Raw genomic sequence first — 19,776 nt, forward strand, 5'->3', positions numbered from 1 at the left:
GCTGAGGTGACTCACTCAGGCACCTGGACAGATAATTAAAAATGATTGTCTGGGCTTCCCTGGTGGCGCAGTGGTTAAGAATCTGCCTGCCGATGCAGGGGACACAGGTTCGAGCCCTGGTCCGGGAAGATCCCACATGCCGCGGAGCAACTAAGCCCGTGTGCCACAACTACTGAGCCCACGTGCCACAACTAGAGCCTGGAGCCCGTGCTCTGCAACCAGAGAAGCCACTGCAATGAGAAGCCGGCGCACCGCAACGCAGAGTAGCCCCCGCTCGCCACAACTAGAGAAAGCCTGCGCACAGCAACGAAGAACCAACGCAGCCAAAAATAGAAACAAATAAATAAGTGAATTTATAAAAAAAAAAAAAAGAAAAGAAAATGATTGTCTTGTCTGGGAAGGAAGCCAGGATGTGGTTTTGGTGGAGCTGGGGTAAAAAAATCTGGGTTTAAGAATCAACTTCTTCCTTGTTGTGTAAGAAAAGGCTTCTGAGGTTGTCAGAGCGCTAAGCAGGCAAGCCAGGCTCAGGGAGCAGTGAACAGTGGGGCTCAATTCCCCGGCCTGTGTCCATCCAAGATACGTGCTTGGCTTTTTCTCTCCTTCGGGGCCAGGAGTTCCTTGTCAGCAAGGTCCAGGCCTTGTTTACCATGGATGACCTACGTACTATTGGTGGTACTGAATAATCAGGAAGGAGGACCTGCTTAAAAAACCACCACCACCGACACATTCACAATTAATATGATAGTGGGGTTATGCGTTGTTTCAGCAGCTGTGTCCCTCTCTCACAAGGGCAGCTGTTATCCGTGTTTTCAGCATCTAGTTATTGCTGTCCCTTCTCCCATGGATAGGTGGAGACCTACCTGACATATCTGGGACTCGGTCCAGTGCTGGGCTGAGACAATCATTTCTGTTCCTAAAATGCTGGCCACAGTGCCGTAGGCCAGCACAGGCAGGTAGAGAGCCAGGCCTGGGAGCCAGAAGATTAGTTTTGACTGACATTAGTCTTGGCTGGCTGGCTAATGTCATATTATTTCCTCTCTCTAATCTTCTAACCTGAGGGAGCCTTGTACAGAATCACTTGGTTCCCACCCGCCCCGGTCTCTCCTGGGCCAGCCAGCAGAATTTGGAGAATGTGGCTTTAGCCCCTGCGTTCTGTGCCTTGACCAGGAGAAGCTGCAGCAACACTTACAGGGTCATTCTTGCCGACCTGAATTCGGTAGCGGGAGATGAAGTTAGGCTTTCCAGTTGTGTCAACCACCAGTAGAAGTCCACTGACGGTCCAGAAGAGCAGAACGGGCACCTGGGTGGCACCTGAGGTTGGGAAGAAGAAGGAAACGTCAGGACAACTTCAGGAGCTGGCGGCGCACGTATTCCCCGAACACATGCTCGGTGGTAACTGAGGCTGCGTCGTAGGCAGGCCCTTGCCAGGGCCTTGGTGTCTGGGTGCTCGGGGCTGGGGGCCTGCCTTCAGTCTTGGGGTGACAAACCAGCTGTGGGGACTGGAATGGGTCACTTAAGGAGTGTCTCTATTTCTTTTCTTAGCTGTAGAACGGGGACAACAACCTTCTAGGCGGTTGGAGAAAAAAACAACACAAAACTATGGTAAGATGTATGATACACTCCAAACAGAAATGAATTTCGGTTGACATTTGGGCGTCTGTGCCCACTGAGCCCTTTAAGAATAGCCAAGGAAGGGAGAAGCAAAGGGAGAAGCAGAGGAGGAGTTTGGTATGGTGCAGCTCACCACGGGCACGTGGGTTCCCCAATCCCCATGACCTTATGATGACATGAGCAGGGGTACTTCAGGCATCCAGTGAGCATTTTCCAAAGTGGAAAACCTACCTCTCAAGGGGCTCCTTGGTTAAAACAGTCTTCACACCCTACCTTCTTGGAGAGTCAGGGTCCAGACAAGTGTGGTCACAGCTCTGAGAATTCCTGTTTGACTTTGTTAAATTCAACCTTTCTCAGGCTTTTCTTTACCCAGCACTCTGTCTTCTCAGAACATCTGAGAATAGACTGGCCATTCGTCCCTGTCTGCCCAGGACAATTTCAGTATGTATCCATCATATCCATCATGATTAATAACCCCTCCTTTATTCTCACAATGTCCCATTTCGATGATAAGTCGTATGGTCTCCCCACCCATTAACCTCCGATAGAACTGATGTGCTGCCGGGTATTTTAGAAAATACCGATCAACACAAATCTAGATAGGGCTTTTGGCCCCACTTCCCACTTTTCCATGAAGTCATCCCAAGTATTTCTGTTCTCCTCCTGTGAACAAATAAGCGCTTTGTCCACCCCCGTTGGCAGTTATTCAAGTGACGTTGTAGTGTTGCCTAACTCTTGTACTCTTAACTTTATTTTTCCTTGATTTGCCGCCTCCTCTAATTGCAATATTCCAAGGAGCAAGGCTGTTTAACTTAATTCTCTGTCTCTGCATTCTTCCTCCAGTACCCTTCTTGCTCCATCAATCACTGTGCCGTGTGGCAGTTGATACCTGAAAAATACTTGGCTAGCACTGTGAGGAAATGGGATTGGCTCAAACATCCTCAGGGCAGTTTGGCAGTATCTGAAGTGAGGAAAAGATCAGAGTGACAGACCAAGACAGAGACAGAGAGACAAAGACAGAAAGAGGGGAAGAAAGAAAAGACATACACACACTCGTGCACATAAATGCCCATCTCAGCAAATAAAAAAAAGCACAGTAGAACATTTAAGTAACCTAAATGTCCCGGATCTTAGTTCCCTGACCAGGGATGGAATCCAGGCCACGGCAGCGAAAGCACGGAGTCCTAACCACTCGAATTCCCAGAGAATGGACTAAATTGATTAGAATATTTCCACACAATGGAATAGACAGGACAGCTTACAATATTGAGCAAATCTATATCAGTTGATATGGAAAGATGTCCATAATCAATTCAATGAAAAAAAGTTAAAAAAAATAGTAGATGTCGGGACTTCTCTGGTGGCTCAGTGGTTAAGAATACACCTGTCGATGCAGGGGACACGGGTTCGAGCCCTGGTCTGGGAAGATCCCACATGCCAAGGAGCAGCCAAGCCCGTGAGCCACAACTACTGAGCCTGCACTCTAGAGCCCACAAGCCACAACTCCTGAAGCTCGAGCACCTAGAGCCTGTGCTCCGCAACAAGAGAAGCCACCGCAGTGAGAAGCCTGCACAGCGCAACGAAGACTAGCCTCCTCTCTCTGCAACTAGAGAAAACCTGTGTGCGGCAACGAAGATCCAAAACAAGCAGCCAGAAATAAATAAATTAAAAAAAATAGTAGATGTCTTTTAAATTTAACCAAATATGCAGTATACTAACAGTGCTTATTTCGTGGATATGAGAGGTAGGTGATTTTCACCTTCTTTATGCTTATTTGAATTGTGTGATTTTTATTTATTTTATTTAAGTGAGCATGTATTTACTTTTATCCTCAGAAATAAGAAACTTTATTTTGAAAAAAAAAAAAAACTTAGGTTGGTTGTTGCCTAGCAGGCCACCCTTCGAGGTGCCTGCCTACGTGTCAATCCAAGGGCTCCTGGAGGAATATACCGAATGAAAATCACAAGAGGTGATCTTGAACTGTTTTCCAGTTCTAACATTTCAAATGGCAAATATATTTTCTCTCTGGTATTTGCTTATCACTGAGGTGTTAGGTGGTTTTCCCATCATCGTAACAGAAACATATAAAATGTTTTCCCACCACGCTCCCCATGTATATTTGCAATCTGCATTGTTCTTTTCAATGAGTGCTTAAGATTCCATTAACCTGTCATGTTTAATATTCAGCCCATTTTCGGAGTTCTCTTCCTAGAAGAAAGCAATCATCAGAAACATTTTATTTCTATGTTTGCTTTGTGACAACTGACACTTTTTAATCTCCCATTCTAGACTGTGACAAAGTGTTTTTGGTTGAGGTTTGTTTGTTTTGTAGTTATTAATTTTCTTCCAGTCAAACGGTGACATAGTTTTTTAATAGGGTAGACATTTTACCTTAATATTTTATCTTAAATATCTCTATATCCTACAAATGAGTTTGGCACAGAATAACTTAATAAATATTATGTGAGTGAATGAATGTATGACGGCGGACAGTCACTATTGTAGATAATGCTGTCATAAATACCTATGTTAAAATAGGTTTTTTCTTCTACTATGTTTTGAGCTTGCTTTCAGGCTTTGGCACTGTCAGTAAATAAATTTTGAGTGAACACTTGCTGTCAAGGCCCAAGAGCCAGCTAGATTGCACCAGGTCCAAGGACACAGCCTCACATGAGACAGAACAGCCCTTTGCACTTGTGGACCTGACATCTAGAAGCAGGATTACTGCTCTCACAAGCATTCGTTTTCACACAAACGATTTCTTTTTTTATTTTTCTATTTGGGGGGATGGAGGAGGTGTCTCAACTTCTTTTCTTAGATATCCTTAAACATCCATTCCATATTAACCCCCAAATTTAGCACTCTGGGGTTACCACTGCCTTAAACTTTAAGTCCTCATTCCTTAGGGTAATAAACTGAGAAGTCCCAAAGTAGAGAACAAAAGAAAAAGAATTAAGCTATAACCATGTACCCAAACCCTAAGTGCTGGTGGTCTGGGAATCTCACCTAGAATGTAGAGGAGCCACTCCTTCCCTTCGAACGTAGACAGCAGCCTCTCCCACTGGGCTTGCCAGAAGTAGCCAGAAGCACCCCAAAATCTCTGAAGATGCCTTGAAAGAAAACTCATTCATGTTTCTGGGTGAAGACTGGTGGGTGGACAGCTCCTAAATCCATGCTCTGCCCATAGACCGCCACCGCACAGCCCCCAGCTCCCGAATCAGAGCTGGCCGAGAAGACTCACCATGTGACTGAGTTCCAGAGGGCCACAAGCAAGAGAAGGCCAGAGCCCAGGATGAAAGCCGTCCTCCTCATGGAGCCCCAGATGTGTCCCTCCTAGGGGAGGACAAGAAAGCGTCAGGTCCCAGCAAGCCTCCTGCCTTCACACGCAGCTCACTGCTGAAGCCCGGCAGGAGTGAGGTGGCATCAGGATCTCGATCGTGCCACCATGGCGCATCTGCTGACCTTTTCCCAACTTCCGTGGGAAGGCTCTTCCTTATCAAGAGCTCTCAGGCTGTGTGCGGAGGTGAGTATGAAAGTTAGAGCTTAAGGCTGGGGGAGGGAAGAGAGCAAACCTGATCCAGAGAATCTAGCATGCAGTTGCGTCACCCGGAGAAGGACAGGTGAGCCTTCCGAGAGCCATGGGATTTCATGACCAGTCTTCTTGTTGAACAGAGATGCAGATTATTTGTACATTGGAATCACCTGGGAGCTTTCAAAAACTCCCAGTATCCGCGTTACTCCCCAGCCCGATTACATAAGAGTCTCTGCCGGGGCAGGGGAGGTGGGGCTGGGCCTCCCTGTCTTTTAAAGGTCCCCAGCTAATTCCAATGGACAGGCGGAGCTGGGATGGCCATCACAGAAGGATCTGCAGAATCCTTGATGAGGCCACAGGGACTTCAACTGTGTTCCTGAGCCAGGCCTATTTTCCCATGCCCATCACCCTTTTGCCCTTGAAGAAAAGAGTAAATAAACATATTTTCTGACTTGTAATATGTCCTCTGCCTTCCAGAGATATTAGGCTGGGCTGCCAGCTGAACGGGACAATGATGGCTTCTAGGGGCAAAGAACAGACCGCTGGCCATCACTGGGCGGTCCTTACATGTTCTCCTCCGAAAGCCTAAAACAGTGGTCATTGCGAGCTCGATGGTCAACCAGCAGGTCCCAGACTTGCGGAAGGAAAACCCTGGCTGCCAGGTGTGTCACCAATTTCTATAGTACCTTGGGCAGGAGTGACAAATGTCCATCACAGCCTATGTTTCTACGCCCAGATGCAGTCTGCTAATATTCTTTCGTGGGAGAGGACTGGAGGTGGTGGTCCCTATACGTGTGTGCAGTTAGTGAACCAGGTCACATACACTGTTGTAGGGGAAGCTGATCTAATAGGGGGCCAGGTTTTAATCCAGCCTTTGGAGATCTAAAGGAGCAGACCGTTTTGACTGACTCATTCAGAGCAACCTGACTCTGCACTGACTCTTTTCTTCTCTGATTACCCTATCCCACTTTTGATCAGAAGTTAGTAAGTCGTTTTCCATGGCTAGTGAAATGTTTTTAAAGGTCTACTCGGGTCCTGAGGTTTGAAAAATGACCTTCTCTCTCTCTGAGCTCTGAAAATGACGTTCTGTTTCCCTCTCTCTCTCTCTGTCTCCCCCCGTTAAGGGCTGGATCACCAAGACCACAGAAACTTGTTCTTTTATACAGGCTGCTCAAAGGTCACCCCCAAATTTGCCAGACAGTTCATCTTGGGCTTTTGCAATTAGTCCTTTTTTAGGATTCAAAGGACCCTTTTCCTGAGCTTTCCAGATTCACTAGGAATTTTTCATTTGAGTTTAATCAGATCAAGCCAAGTCAAATTTAAAACCTCGATTTCACATGTAAGATTAGATGTGTTTTCAGGGATCGTGGTGTTTTCTCTCTCTAGCAGCGTGAGGGCCAGGTAAAGTGACAGGACAAAGGTCTCTGGGAAGGGCAGGAGCATGCAGCACAGAAGTTATCTGGGCTCAACAGCTGGTTCCCACCCCCCAGTTCCCAGCCCCCAGTGGGCCTCTCTTGTCCCCAGAGCAGCTGTAGAAAGGGGTGGTTCCAAAGGCCTGAGCCTGGGGCATTCTAAGGGCCAAGAGACCTTGGTGGGACAGCTACGGGGCTCTTCAGCTACCTTCATGCGGGCAAAGGGGCTTGAGTTATAATCAGGCAGCTGGAGTCAAGTGATTGTGCTCAGCTACTGAAGCGAGCACTTCACTGATGTGTCAGCTAATATATCCCGAAACCTTGGGGGGGTGTTGTCAGTTATGCTGCAGGTGCAGATGTGGAAAGGGTCACTGGCTGCGTTCTCACCAGTTTGGCGGGTGAGGTGCCCGCGTTTACCTGCTTTTGCTTCTCATTGTGTGGCACACTTCCAGCTTCTCCCTTCATCTGGAATGAAAAAGGACAGGTGAGCCTGGGTGTCATTTTCACATGCAACCAAGGAAGTAAGGAATAGAGAGAGTCAAGGTGAATGGCCAGCAGTGGTTTTTAATGCCGGCAACTCATTAAAATCACCTGGGAGTTACAAAAAAAAAAAAAAAACCACCAAAAAAAAACCCTGGCGGACAAACTGATTCTAAAATTTACATGGAGAAACAAATAAGCAAGAATAGCCAGGAATACAGCAGAAGAGTAGAGGAGGGACGGGCACGAGGGATACTAGGTCTAGCAAGTCTTAAAACACATTATAAGGCTTTTTAAAAGACTTAATTATGCTCTTCTCACTTCTTCAAGGTAGTAAAGAGTTGTTCCTGTGAGATAAAAGAATATCAGTGGACTCTTAACCAGAACTTAAAGAGTAGCTCTAACTTGAGTTGGTTCAGTTGTGTATTCTTTGTTATTATTTGTCAGTTTAAAAACAACAACCAAGGTTTTTCTGAAACCAGTCAACAATTCTATGGCCAAGTAGATGGATAGGAATGCGGTGCATGAAACTCCTTCTAAAATGCTGTCAAACAAGAACTGGCTAGAAGGAGAATAATTAGAAACGCGTTTGAGATCTCCATTTGACAGTATGACAGGGTAAATCTTTCTGGAAGTCTTAATAAAACCAATATCTAATAAGATAAGAGAAATTAAGGCTTGATCATTTTTATTTTCTGATGTGATGTTGCAGAATTTTCCTGGTTATATAAAGATAATGATCAAATGAAAAATAAAAGTTATTTTAAGGAATCCAAATAGTAGTTATTAGACAACTGAATAAAAATTCTGATGTCAAAAGGTGGTGAACACAGATTAAAAACCAATTGCATCTCTACTTAGCAAAATGAAACAAAAAGGATAAAAAATGGCATTGTCCATAATATATGCTGAATGAGATATTTTTGGCCACGTAAACATATTTTTTTAACATCTTTATTGGAGTATAATTGCTTTACAGTGTTGTGTTAGTTTCTGCTGTATAACAAAGTGAATCAGCTGTACATATATCCCCATATCCCCTCCCTCTTGCATCTCCCACCCTCCCTATCCCACCCCTCTAGGTGGTCACAAAGCACCGAGCTGATCTCCCTGTGCTATGCGGCTGCTTCCCACTAGCTATCTATTTTACATTTGGTAGTGTATATATGTCCATGCCACTCTCTCACTTCGTCCCAGCTTACCCTTCCCCCTCCCTGTGTCCTCAAGTCCATTCTCTACTTCTGTGTCTTTATTCCTGTCCTGCCCTTAGGTTCATCAGAAACATTTTTTTTTAGATTCCATATATATGTGTTAGCATACGGTATTTGTTTTTCTCTTTCTGACTTACTTCACTCTGTATGACAGACTCTAGGTCCATCCACCTCACTACAAATAACTGAATTTTGTTTCTTTTTATAGCCATGTCAACATATTAAGGGTGCTTTTCCCTGCTTTTATTTTTATGCATCACAAGTCAATGCATACAGAGATAAACTTTTTTGACTTAAAATATAAAAACCTTTATTCTAAAGATTATACAATACTTTGGTACTAGAGGTTTTTTTAAAAAATATTTTTAATTAATTAATTAATTTACAGCTGCATTGGGGCTTCGTTGCTGCACGCAGGCTTTCATTGCGGTGGCTTCTTTCTTCGCGGAGCATGGGCTCCAGGTGCGCGGGCTTCAGTAGTTGTGGCTCGCAGGCTCCGTAGTTGTGGCGCACGGGCTTAGTTGCTCCATGGCATGTGGGATCTTCCCAGACCAGGGCTTGAACCCGTGTCCCCTGCATCGGCAGGCGGAGTCTCCACCACTGAGCCACCAGGGAAGCCCAAACAGGCGGATTCTTAACCACTGCGCCACCAGGGAAGCCCGGTACTAGAGTTTTGATCTAAGTTTTGAGGACGATATTCCTTTTACTACAAGCTAGTTCTGTACTGTCAAAAACATCTACAAAAGTATATCCTCCACACTTACACACATACTGCACAGAACTATAAAATCTGGCAAGGTAGAAACTTTCTGGAATTTTCCAGTGTATTTTCAAGGTACAGCAAGCCAAAAGAAAGCATTGTGGACAAGTATGCATGCTGACTCAGGCAGTGTTTCCAACGTAACTCTAGTGTAACACATTCATATACATAATACACCCAGGGAATATTTCAGAAGCATCAGTTCTTTACACCTTACACTTGATCACGGATGTGGGTACGTCTCTGACAGTTCATCCTGTTCTTGTGCCAACACCACCTGACTGACCCTGCGGTGGCTCCATAGTGAGGTCAAGGCCAGTGCCATCTGCTGTTTCTTTTTGTTGTTGTTGCTGTTGGTGTGTTTCTTGAGGAGACATAGCCTCTTGGCTTTGTGGTGTTGTTAGGGTTGAAATGCTATTCATTGTGTCTTCCATTTGTCGCATTTGAACATCCAATGTTTCAAACCGGTGTTCAAATTGTCCGTCAAGGCAGAAGTCTTTGTCCGTGTTCATACTCCTCAACGTAGCATCCAAAGATTTGACTACACCTGCCAGACTTGCCTTTGCTTACTGCTACTGCAGTTTGGTCTCCAGCTGCCACAGCATTTACCCTAGGCTTTATTCTCACAAAATTAAGTGCTAGGTTTTTCTGATGGTTTGTGTCTTTGGAGTGTGTTCTTGTGACTTCTCTGTGCCAATCTGAATGACCTTTTAGATCTTGGCCTTTTTCAGTCTCTTCTTTATCACATTTCTTGGCATTTCTATTAAGTGTTTTGCAACAAACTTTGTGTTTCTCCATATTTGAAATAAAGCCATGACTTCTCTGTGAAGGTGACAGCCTGGGACGGTGGCTGGGTTTGGTGGGAGGGTGCTTGGGGATTGCACTTACCCTGAGTTGCTGCCCAGCTTGACTTGGTTGACTGTCCCCCTACTTGTCTTACCATAAAGGGTTTTTTTAAATAAATTTATTTATTTATTTTAATTTTGGCTGCGTTAGATCTTCGTTGCTGCACACAGGCTTTGTCTACTTGTGGCAAGTGGGGTCTACTCTTCGTTGCGGTATGCGGGCTTCTCATTGCGGTGGCTTCTCTTGTTGCGGAGCACGGTCTCTAGGCATACGGGCTTCAGTAGTTGTGGCACACGGGCTCAGTAGTTGTGGCTTGCGGGCTGTAGAGCGCAGGCTCAGTAGTTGTGGCTCAGGGGCTTAGTTGCTCCGTGGCATGTGGGATCTTCCTGGACCAGGGCTCAAACCTGTGTCCCCTGCATTGGCAGGCAGATTCTTAACTACTGCACCACTAGGGAAGTCCCACCATAAGGTTTTTTCTTTTTTTTTTTAATTTTTATTTAATTAATTTATTTTTGGCTGCGTTGGGTCTTCGTTGCTGTGCGCAGGCTTCTCTACTTACTGAGAGCGGGGGCTACTCTTCGTTGAGGTGCGCGGGCTTCTCATTGTAGTAGCTTCTCTTGTTGCAGAGCACGGGCTCTAGGCTCATGGGCTTCAGTAGTTGTGGCGCACAGGCTTAGTTGCTCCGTGGCATGTGAGATCTTCCTGGACCAGGGCTCGAACCCATGTCCCCTGCACTGGCAGGCTGATTCTTAACCACTGCGCCACCAGGGAAGTCCCATCATAAAGTTTTAATAGTTGAAATTGTGTGCTAGCACATGAGTAGGCAGACATATACAACAGATTAGAAAGTCTGCAAATAGACCTTAAAATATACATGGGAATTTAGTATATAATAAAAAGAAATCAATATCAATGGACTCTAAATGGAAAAGATGCTGAACTTCCTCCATAATAAGAGAAATGTAAATTAAAACTATAATAAGATATTATTTCTCACCTGCCAGCGTGACAAAAATCCAAAAGTTTGGCCACATGGTCTGCTGATGAGGCTGAGGAGACTTTAAAATTGTATTTGTTCTTTTTAAAAACATCTTTATTGATATAAAATTCACATACAATACAATTTACCCATGTAAAGTGTACATATATATGGCTTTTAGTATATTCACAGAGTTGTACATTCATCATCACAGTCAGTTTTAGAATATTTTCATTATCCCAAGAGAAATCCTACACGCTTTAGCCATGAATTTCCTGTCTCCCTATCCTCACCCCCCTCTAGCCCGCGATAATCACTAATCTACTTTCTGTTTCTGTGGAATTGCCTATTCTGGACATTTCATATTAATGGAATCCTACAATATGTTGTCCTTTGTGGTTGGCTTCTTATACTTAGCATGATGTTTTCAAGGTTCATCCATGTTGTGGTATCGATCAGTACTTCACTCCTTTTTATTGCCAAATAACATTCTGTCATATGGATATATCATATTTTGTTTATCCATGCCTCTGTTGATGGACATTTGGATTGTTGCCACTTTGTGGCTGTTATGAATAATGTTATGAACAATTTTGCATAAGTTTTTGTGTAGACACGTTTTTATTTCTCCTGGATATATGCCTAGGAGTGGAATTGCTGGGTCATATAGCAACTATATTTAACTTTTTGAGGAACGTTAAGTGGTTACACCATTTTACATTCCCAACAGTAGTAATGTATGAGGTTCCAACTTCTCTACATCCTCACCAACACTTATTATTGTCGCTATCGAATAGTGTCATGACCTGGCTGAAGAGGAGCGTTACAGTTCATCGTCCTGCCATGTGACAAGGGTGAAAGAACTTAAAGAAAGGAGGCCAGGTGAGTTTCTAGATGGCAGAGCCAGGATCAGGCCCAGCTTCCAATATCTCTAAGGATGTTTTCTTCTTTTGTGGATGTTTATGCTTGGTTTTATTATTCTAGATGCATTTGTACCAGCTTTGACCTTAGGAAATACAGCTTCCCCTTGACCCTCATTTCTTACAGAATACTTAGGCTGGAAAAGGGAAGAGAGGAATGGTGACATATAAAGTGCCTCCAGGGGTTTGAGAAGTTAGGACAGCAGAGGGAGGTGATAAGCTGCTCACCAGCTCCACTGTGAATCACGTCACAGCAGAAGGGAGGCAGTCAGCTCAGAGGAAAAGCCTGTCAGGGAGGAATACCGGGAGGTTTGATTCCCGGTCAGGGAGATAGCATCTGGTTTAAGAAAAGGCACCTGAATGTTTGGTGCAGTGTCAGCCCAGTCTCTACCTGGAGGCAGGGGAATGGATTTCAGCCACACTATAGCCCCCCCAGCCCCACCCCCCCAGGCCTGCTTCTTTGTCACCTCCACTCCCTCCTCCAGCACCCTTTGTTGCCTGGCTGGCAGCAGGAGAACCTGCTGTAGCTTGGAGGTGTGGAGCTCTACCTTGTGCTGACTTCTCAATAAAAAAGAAAGAAAAACACACAACAGAAGAGAAGGAATAAAGTGAAGCTGCAGGCATTCACTCCCTGTTCTGACCCAGGACGGCAGTCAGGATTCCTTTGCTTACCTGAGTGTTAGGGGTGCTCTATAGTCATATTCTGTACCGCCTGAGGCTTCCAGAGGATAACTGCACAAGCGTTTCAGGATGACAAGTCTCAGCCCCAAACTATGGTAAACAGCCCTGCCCCACATCGGGGACCACAGATGTTACTCAGTAACCTGAATTTATAAGGATTCCCAAGAATTCTCCTTTTTAAAAAAGGTTAAAAATTGTATTTTGGAGTATAGTTGATTTACAGTGTTGTGTTAGTTTCAGATGTACAGCAAAGTGAATCAGTTATACATATACATACATCCACTCTTTTTTTAGATCTTTTCCCATATAGGTCATTACAGAGTATTGAGTAGAGTTCACCGTGGTATACAGTAGGTCCTTAAGAATTCTCCTTTAAGTAGTGATTTAAAAAAAAAAAAGTGATTTTCTCCATCTTCATTGTGCTGAACAATTCCTATTGGCCCAATTCCCAAGTTTGGCCCACATCCTCAAGATGGATACGGGCCCATTCATGAAGTTACCTTTCACACAGTGGTAGAATTCTGGGATGAAGCAGGGTCATTTTCAATCTGGCAGTTTGCCTTCTGCCTGGAGTCCCAGAAAGCACAGATCTTTAAGTACCTAGTTGTGCTAGGTACTTTGGGGGCTAAGCCTGTAAAGTGTCTTAATGACAAGGAACCAAATATGAAAGGAAACACCTCAAGTTGGGAACGACTTGGAGATCTTAATATCTGCAAACCATGTGCAGAAAGGTAGACCCTTCACATCACCATGCATTTCCCTCCTCAGTGCTTGTTAGGAAGTGTGAAAGGCTCTGTGGACCCTGTCGAGATATCCATCCTGTTTGGGAGGGAAGCTGAGGGGATTTGGGGTTTGTTTCTTTGTTTGCCTGTTTGTTTCTTTAGCTACCAGGACTCTTTTTGCCGTGCCATGCCACAGGAACTTCACTTACAAGTCAAAGTCTCATCTAGCTTTTCCCCGATATCTTATCATCACCGTTATCTTTGCCAAGAGCTTGCAAAGCTAATAAGACACGGTCTTTGACCTTTTGAAGCTCCTCTATTCCTTCCAGGAACATTTACGAAGAACTTACTATGTACAAGGATTCCTGGAGGTGCAAAGTCTCAGTCTAGGTACATGAACCCATCATTTCAAAAATCCATATGAAAAGTGCTAGCCTAAGTTCTGGTCCAGAGCTAAGAAAACACTGAGTAGGGCAGGAGATCTGGCATGCCCAAGAAATCTTTAAAGGAGGACAGTGCCCAGGCTTTCTCGTGGTCTCCAACCTTACAACCAAGCCTTTTCCTCCTAAATTGCATTTTAGCTTATCCAAGGAATGCTGGGTTTTAGTTATATCATACTTTTTTAAAAAAAATCAAGATAGATGTAAGAATCTGCCACATGAATATCAAAACTGCCGTCGAATATATTCCTTACCCTGTTGTTTAGTTCCCCAAATGAAGTAGTGCACTTTTTATGAGAAAACAGCTGATAAATTCTTATAAAGAAATTAGTGCACAGGACTTTTCCTCTTGGGGAGCAAACTTGTGGTTGCTAAGGGGGAGGAGGATGGGGGAGGGATGGATTGGGAGTTTGGGGTTAACAGATGCAAACTAATATATATAGAGAGAATGGATAAACAACAAGGTCCTACTGTATAGCACAGGGAACTATATTCAATATTCTATGGTAAACCATAGTGGAAAAGAATATAAAAGAAAGAATGTATATATATGTATAATTGAATCACTTTGCTGTACAGCAGAAATTAACACAACATTGTAAATCAACTATACTTCAATAAAAAAAATTAGTTTTTTTTTTTTTTTTAAAAGAAGTTCTCCTCTTTGGAAGAAGTGGTATGCTTACTTGTGGAATGCAAAAAGGCAATCCATTTTGGTCCTTCTCACCCCTTTTTGCTTTGGCTGCCTGTAATTTCAGAGTTAAATTTAATGCTCAATTATACTTCTTGGGATTTTTTTTTCCTTTTATATAATCCAGTATATAAAAGATGACGTGTGTCCAAGGATGTTCATTGTGGCGTTGTTTTTAATGACTAAGAATTGGAAACACCTTGAATTCCATCAGTAAAGCGTTGGTTAAGTAATTATAGTACATCTAGTAATGAAATATTCTGTAGCCATTAAAGGAATAAGGCAGCCCTATGTGTACTTTCCAGAACTCGTAGGTGAAAAAGTAATGTGTGGAACATGTGTGTGTGTGTGTGTGCTGTTTATGTATACATAGAATAATACATAAAATATTAGACTATTGCTGGAAGAATATATAAGAAATTGGTTACAGTGGTGGCTTCTGGTGAGGTGAATTCGGTGGCTGGGGGTCAAGGCAGAAGGAAGGCTGTCTTCCTACCACGTGCCTTACTTTTTGCCTTTTGAATTTTGTACCATGAGTATATTTTACCTATTCAGAAAATTACAGAAATATTAAAAAATTTTAAATGAATTCAGTGCTCATTCATAGGAAATATTTTATTGAAGATTCACAGAGTAATTCATTTTTACTTTACTCTTCATCATATTAATTGCAGTTCCTTAAGGGCTTTGGGAAATCTTTGTCTCCCCTGAAATTTCATTTTTCATATTCATAGCATTCATTAGATTATTAAAGGTAACTACGACAAGGACCAGTGCCCTGTTTATTCTTCTTCTTCTTTTTTTTTTTTGGTAGTGATTTTACATGGTCCAAAAGCAAAGCAATAGCAGTAAAGCACGTGGTTCTTTTTTCTACAGATCACTGCCCCCCACCCCCACATCAAAACAGTATAAAAGGTATTTATTGAGTGCCTGATGGGTTCTAATCAGTTTTTATTTTTCTGCAACTATTCTACTGTGTATATCCTTTTACTGGAAGCTATCTCAAACCCTTCTGAGATGGAGGCTGGATGTAAAGTATTAAGTAGGTATTAAAATTAAACACCTAAGTGAGACTAGGAAGGCTGTCAGTACAATAAGACCCTGGGAGGAGGCGGCTCTGTTGACGCCACAGGCAGGGTGCTGATGCCTGCTGTGTCCATGCCATAGAAACTGTTTTGCTGAGACTGAGTGATTAGGGGCTGATACCTAAGCTTGACCTTGGAACGGCAGCCTTCAGGTCAAAGGGAAAGTGACTCTTTATCTTTTGGTGGTAGGAAGGCCCTATGGCTGCAGGAGTCATAGCATTTATCTGTTGACATCTGACTTCATTAGAAGCAATGAAACATTTCCTGATATGCCATTTTTCTTCGGCTAAGCCAATAGGCCCACATGCTATTTCCTGAGATGTTTGTCTAGGCAGCTGACTCCTCTAAGCTACACAACCGTATCATTCTTCTGAATATTTTATGATAAAGCAGCTTGTTTTCTGTGCCTCTCTACATCTGTAGACTTGTTTTCAGTTTTAACTGAACAGAGTCAGTCAGAAAGTTTCCATGGGGGACCTCAAACATGGTGGGCCGATGTGTCTTCACCCAAAGAATTTCCTTGACATTATTTGCCAGTGGTATTGTTCAAGTTAGAAATTTTGGCAAACAAAACCAACAATAGCAATTATTAAATATTTACTATGTTAAGGTACTATAATCATTACATTTTTATGGTACCTCCTCTCTTTTTCTCTACCTTTTGAAGTCTCCCATCTAAGAGCTAGAAGTTGTCTTAAGCTCATCTATTCTGATGCCCCCATGTTCCATTTGAAGAAATGGAGGCATAGAAATCTTCATTATTCAGCGTCAAATTACAGTTATTTAGTGGCAGAACTTGAATTCAGTGCTCATTATACCGATTAAGTCTGCAAAAGGTATAGAATGTGCTGATGTCGGTGAATGCAGGTGGGCATTTGGATTGTAAAAGGACACAAAGGAATGAGATCAGCCTCTATCAGCCACAAACAATGGATTAGATATTGTGTGTGTGTGCTTTTTTTTTAATACAAAAGGTAAAATAGATAATAAGATAATAATCATTCTTTCAAGAAATATTTATTAGGGCTTCCCTGGTGGCGCAGTGGTTGAGAGTCCGCCTGCCGATGTAGGGGACGCGGGTTCGTGCCCTGGTCCAGGAAGATCCCATATGCCGTGGAGTGGCTGGGCCCGTGAGCCATGGCCGCTGAGCCTGCCCGTCCGGAGCCTGTGCTCCGCAACGGGAGAGGCCACAACAGTGAGAGGCCCGCGTATTGCAAAAAATAATAATAATAATAAATTAAAAAAATAAATTCCACCAGCTAAACATGTGTTTAAAAAAAAAAAAAAGAAATATTTATTGTGTGCCAGATACAATGCTAGCTACAGAGGATACAAACATGAATAAGACATGCTTCTTGGTCCTATTTAATAATGTAATACTATATAACTTTGATTTTCCAAGTGAGAAAGTATGTAGGAGGAGGATATGAAATAACATTTATGATGAGAATGCATTCAGAGAGAGAAATTAAATGCACTAAAAGTAAATATTCTAATACTTAATAACAATGAATTGATTCTCCCTTAAAGGGATTTCGATAGATATTATAAGATTATCCAAATTAGATACTTTTTAGTTTGGTTGTTTTGAAAGCAGATGATTCTGACTGTTTTGAAAGCAATGATTTATTGCAGAATCCCCAATCTAGGTAAATGGCACAGTGAGCCTATAGCGCATGTTCACAACCTAAAAAAATCTGAAGACAGGGGAGGGGAATGGGATGAGGGTGGGAGAAGTAGACAGTTTAATTTTAATTTGTATTTGTCTGCAGTCTGATTCTTTCAGATTCTAGCTTTCTGGATATTCTGCATGGTTGATGAAGGTTCCCATTTTATAGGTACAAGATATATTATCTTTATGTGAATGTGCATGGTTTCTTTGTAAATATCTCATGAAATTATCAGAAAAAAAAAAAGACCTGATGGACCATCTGGTCTACCCCTTCCATTTTTATCGCTAAAGAGATAGGCTTAGATAGCAGAACTGACTTGTTCCAAACTCCACACAGTTTCTGGCAAAATCCAGGCTTCCTAACGCTTTGCCTGGTGCCACATGTGTTTTCAGAATAGCATAAATTCTATTTCATACGGGAGAGGACTACTCTCCTGAGGACTGAAACTCCCATTACTTCAGCCTCTGTTCTCAGGCTGTTTGTATTCTTGGGAAAAGCTGAACAGCCTGCCTCTAGTTTAAAGCCTCTGATGAAGAGGGTTTCGAGGAACTGCTATGACCAAGGTCTGTACGTACGTGAGACTTTTACAGAGGGGAAAGATACTCATTCAAGAAGGTAAAATGCATGAAGGAAAAGGTTGAATTTTGAGACAAAAAATTACTCCCTTTGGACAGTTTTAGCAATGCTCCCTTCACTGCTTTTGCCTTGGGTACTTATACCCTTTATGATTTACTGCCCCAGTTGACTGCATGCCCGTGAAGCTGAAAGCCTGCCTATTTTGTTTACTACGAGATCCACAGTACCAAACACAAACCTGGCATGTAGCAGATACTCAGGAAATATTTGTTGAATAAACAAAAGAAGGGTAAAAGAATTAAAAGCCTTATTTCTTGCCCTCAGAATGTGTCCAACATTTGCTCTTGAACGTTTCAGCACCTTTTCCTATACTACACACTTACCTTTCTAAGGTCAGAAGCTAACGCTCAGAGCATTTGTTTTACCAAATTGAATTGCATCTTTATATCCCAACCAGAGAAAGTTAGTTGGAATTGCATATGAAACTGAAGCACCCTACAAGTCTCTGTCTTGTCTTGCTTGCCCTATGCCCCCAAAGACCTGTATAGCATCCTGAAAACCAGTGGCCCATTGTTCACACCCGTCTACACACACTGTATTCCTCTCCCTCTGTAACCTCTGTGGGAATCCTTCCTGAGCTACTACCAGGACATCAGCAAGTCTGAAAGTGGAGCATCTGTTGATAAATCCCGGTATGTCGATCAAAACAGCTTTGACATGGTTGTCCACCTTCTAGTCCCCACATCGACCTGGGGCCTTTGCGATTTTAAGACTGTTGTAATTGGCCCCATCCCTTCCAGGTGACCCTGGCAGGTTAGAGAGGAGAAGCAATTCAACCACAGTTGCCTCCTGGCAGTCTTTTTCCAGTAGAATTTTCGAGTTCTGATTTGGGATTTTCTCTTTCATATGGTTTTGAAGCCAAAGCGAGTCCGTTTGACAGAATTACCTGTCAATTGCTAGAAAAACAAGACTACGGAGGAGGTAGATTGTACAAACATGGGCAGAGGACGGCAGACATTAGTGAGACAGAAAGGGACTCTGTGTACTAAGAAAACATCCCAGGACATTGTTCAGAGGCAGATCTCACCAGCCCTGTAAGTGGAGAGGACAGAGAGGTGGCAGAGGTGAGAAGGGTATGCTTTGCCTTTCTTTAAGTGAACTTGGACGCGTCCTGACCTTGGCGACCAGCTTCCCTGCCCAGCAGCTCCCGCTCACCTCTGCAGTGGGCTGTGTCCCAGCTCCTCCAAGGTCCTGGCACAGCTCAAGCCCGCTTTCTCTTCCTTCAGCCCCGACGCTGGCAGCTGCTGTCGCTGTGCTGCCGCCTCACCCTGTTATTAGTCGGTAGGCTGGGAGGCTGGCCAAGGTGATCACGTTACGGAGCAGCCTACTGGCTCGGCCAGGCACGTGACGGGGGAAAGAATTTGGGTCTGTTTTGACGAGAGACAAAAGCGCCCTTCTTGCCAAAGGACATCTCCTGAAAGCTGAGAGGAAATGCGCAGTTCAAGCCAGAGCTGGAAAAAGCACATTTGACTGACCTCTGGGCTTGTTTTTCTTCTTTTTAAAAACTTCCCGCATCTTCCTCAACTTAAGAAAATGTCACGGTCCCCTAGGAGGCAGTTTCGATAAGAGGCATGGGTGTCGATCATGTTGAAGGCAGAAGATGGGCAGTTCAAGTGAATAAAAAGGTGACATGGACCACAGGGCCTCCTTTTCTCATTTTTGATGGCTTCTGTTGCTTCTGAGGGCAGCCAAGGGAGGAGAGATGTATCAACTACTACTGTTCAGTCTAGATGCAGGAAAGGAACCCCTGGAGAGGTGAAGTTTACACTTTGAAACAGGTGAAATTAGAATACAGGATGACCCGTGATGTAAAAAGGTGAGACCTTTGAAAAAGAAGTGAGCTTTTATTTTTAAATTTCTAAAAATTATTTTTGAATAGGTAATAATGTCTAATATAAAAAACAAAAGGGTCAAAAGAGTGTACAGTAAAAAGCAAGTCTTTTTTTACTCCTTCCCAGTCCTCTACTTCTCCCGAGAGGCAACCCCTGGGACGAGTGTTTTGTATATCCATCCAGAGCTTGTCTCTGTAAATAGAAACATATATATCTCCCCATCTTTAGAAACAGCTTACCGTATATGCTTGTTCTGCTCCTTGCT

The 19,776-nt window shown here is 43.3% G+C and overlaps 2 protein-coding genes across 4 annotated transcripts in view; one reads left to right on the forward strand and one right to left on the reverse strand.

The window, feature by feature from the left end:
- FAXDC2 (fatty acid hydroxylase domain containing 2) overlaps window positions 1-18,970 on the reverse strand; it is a 30,505-nt gene extending 11,535 nt beyond the window's left edge. The window contains exons 1-5 of the mRNA XM_079916239.1: window positions 18,835-18,970; window positions 6,973-7,020; window positions 4,853-4,944; window positions 4,618-4,721; window positions 1,190-1,311 (exon numbers count right to left, since the gene is read on the reverse strand). Of these exons, the coding sequence (XP_079772365.1) occupies window positions 1,190-1,311; window positions 4,618-4,721; window positions 4,853-4,944; window positions 6,973-7,020 (366 nt within the window). The 5' untranslated portion in view covers window positions 18,835-18,970. The remainder of the gene's footprint in view (window positions 1-1,189; window positions 1,312-4,617; window positions 4,722-4,852; window positions 4,945-6,972; window positions 7,021-18,834) is intronic.
- The window catches only part of CNOT8 (CCR4-NOT transcription complex subunit 8), a 55,354-nt gene continuing 40,545 nt past the window's right edge, over window positions 4,968-19,776 (forward strand). Inside the window, exons 1-3 of one of the 3 annotated variants that reach the window (XM_079916243.1) lie at window positions 4,968-5,134; window positions 5,621-5,805; window positions 11,629-11,713. The gene's annotated coding sequence lies outside the window, so the exon portion shown is untranslated. Of the gene's footprint in view, window positions 5,806-11,628; window positions 11,714-19,776 lie in introns of all 3 variants that reach the window. The other 2 variants (XM_079916241.1, XM_079916242.1) reach the window with 2 other exon arrangements.

Source organism: Stenella coeruleoalba (genome assembly GCF_951394435.1).
Source record: "Stenella coeruleoalba genome assembly, chromosome: 3".
NCBI lineage: Eukaryota > Metazoa > Chordata > Mammalia > Artiodactyla > Delphinidae > Stenella > Stenella coeruleoalba.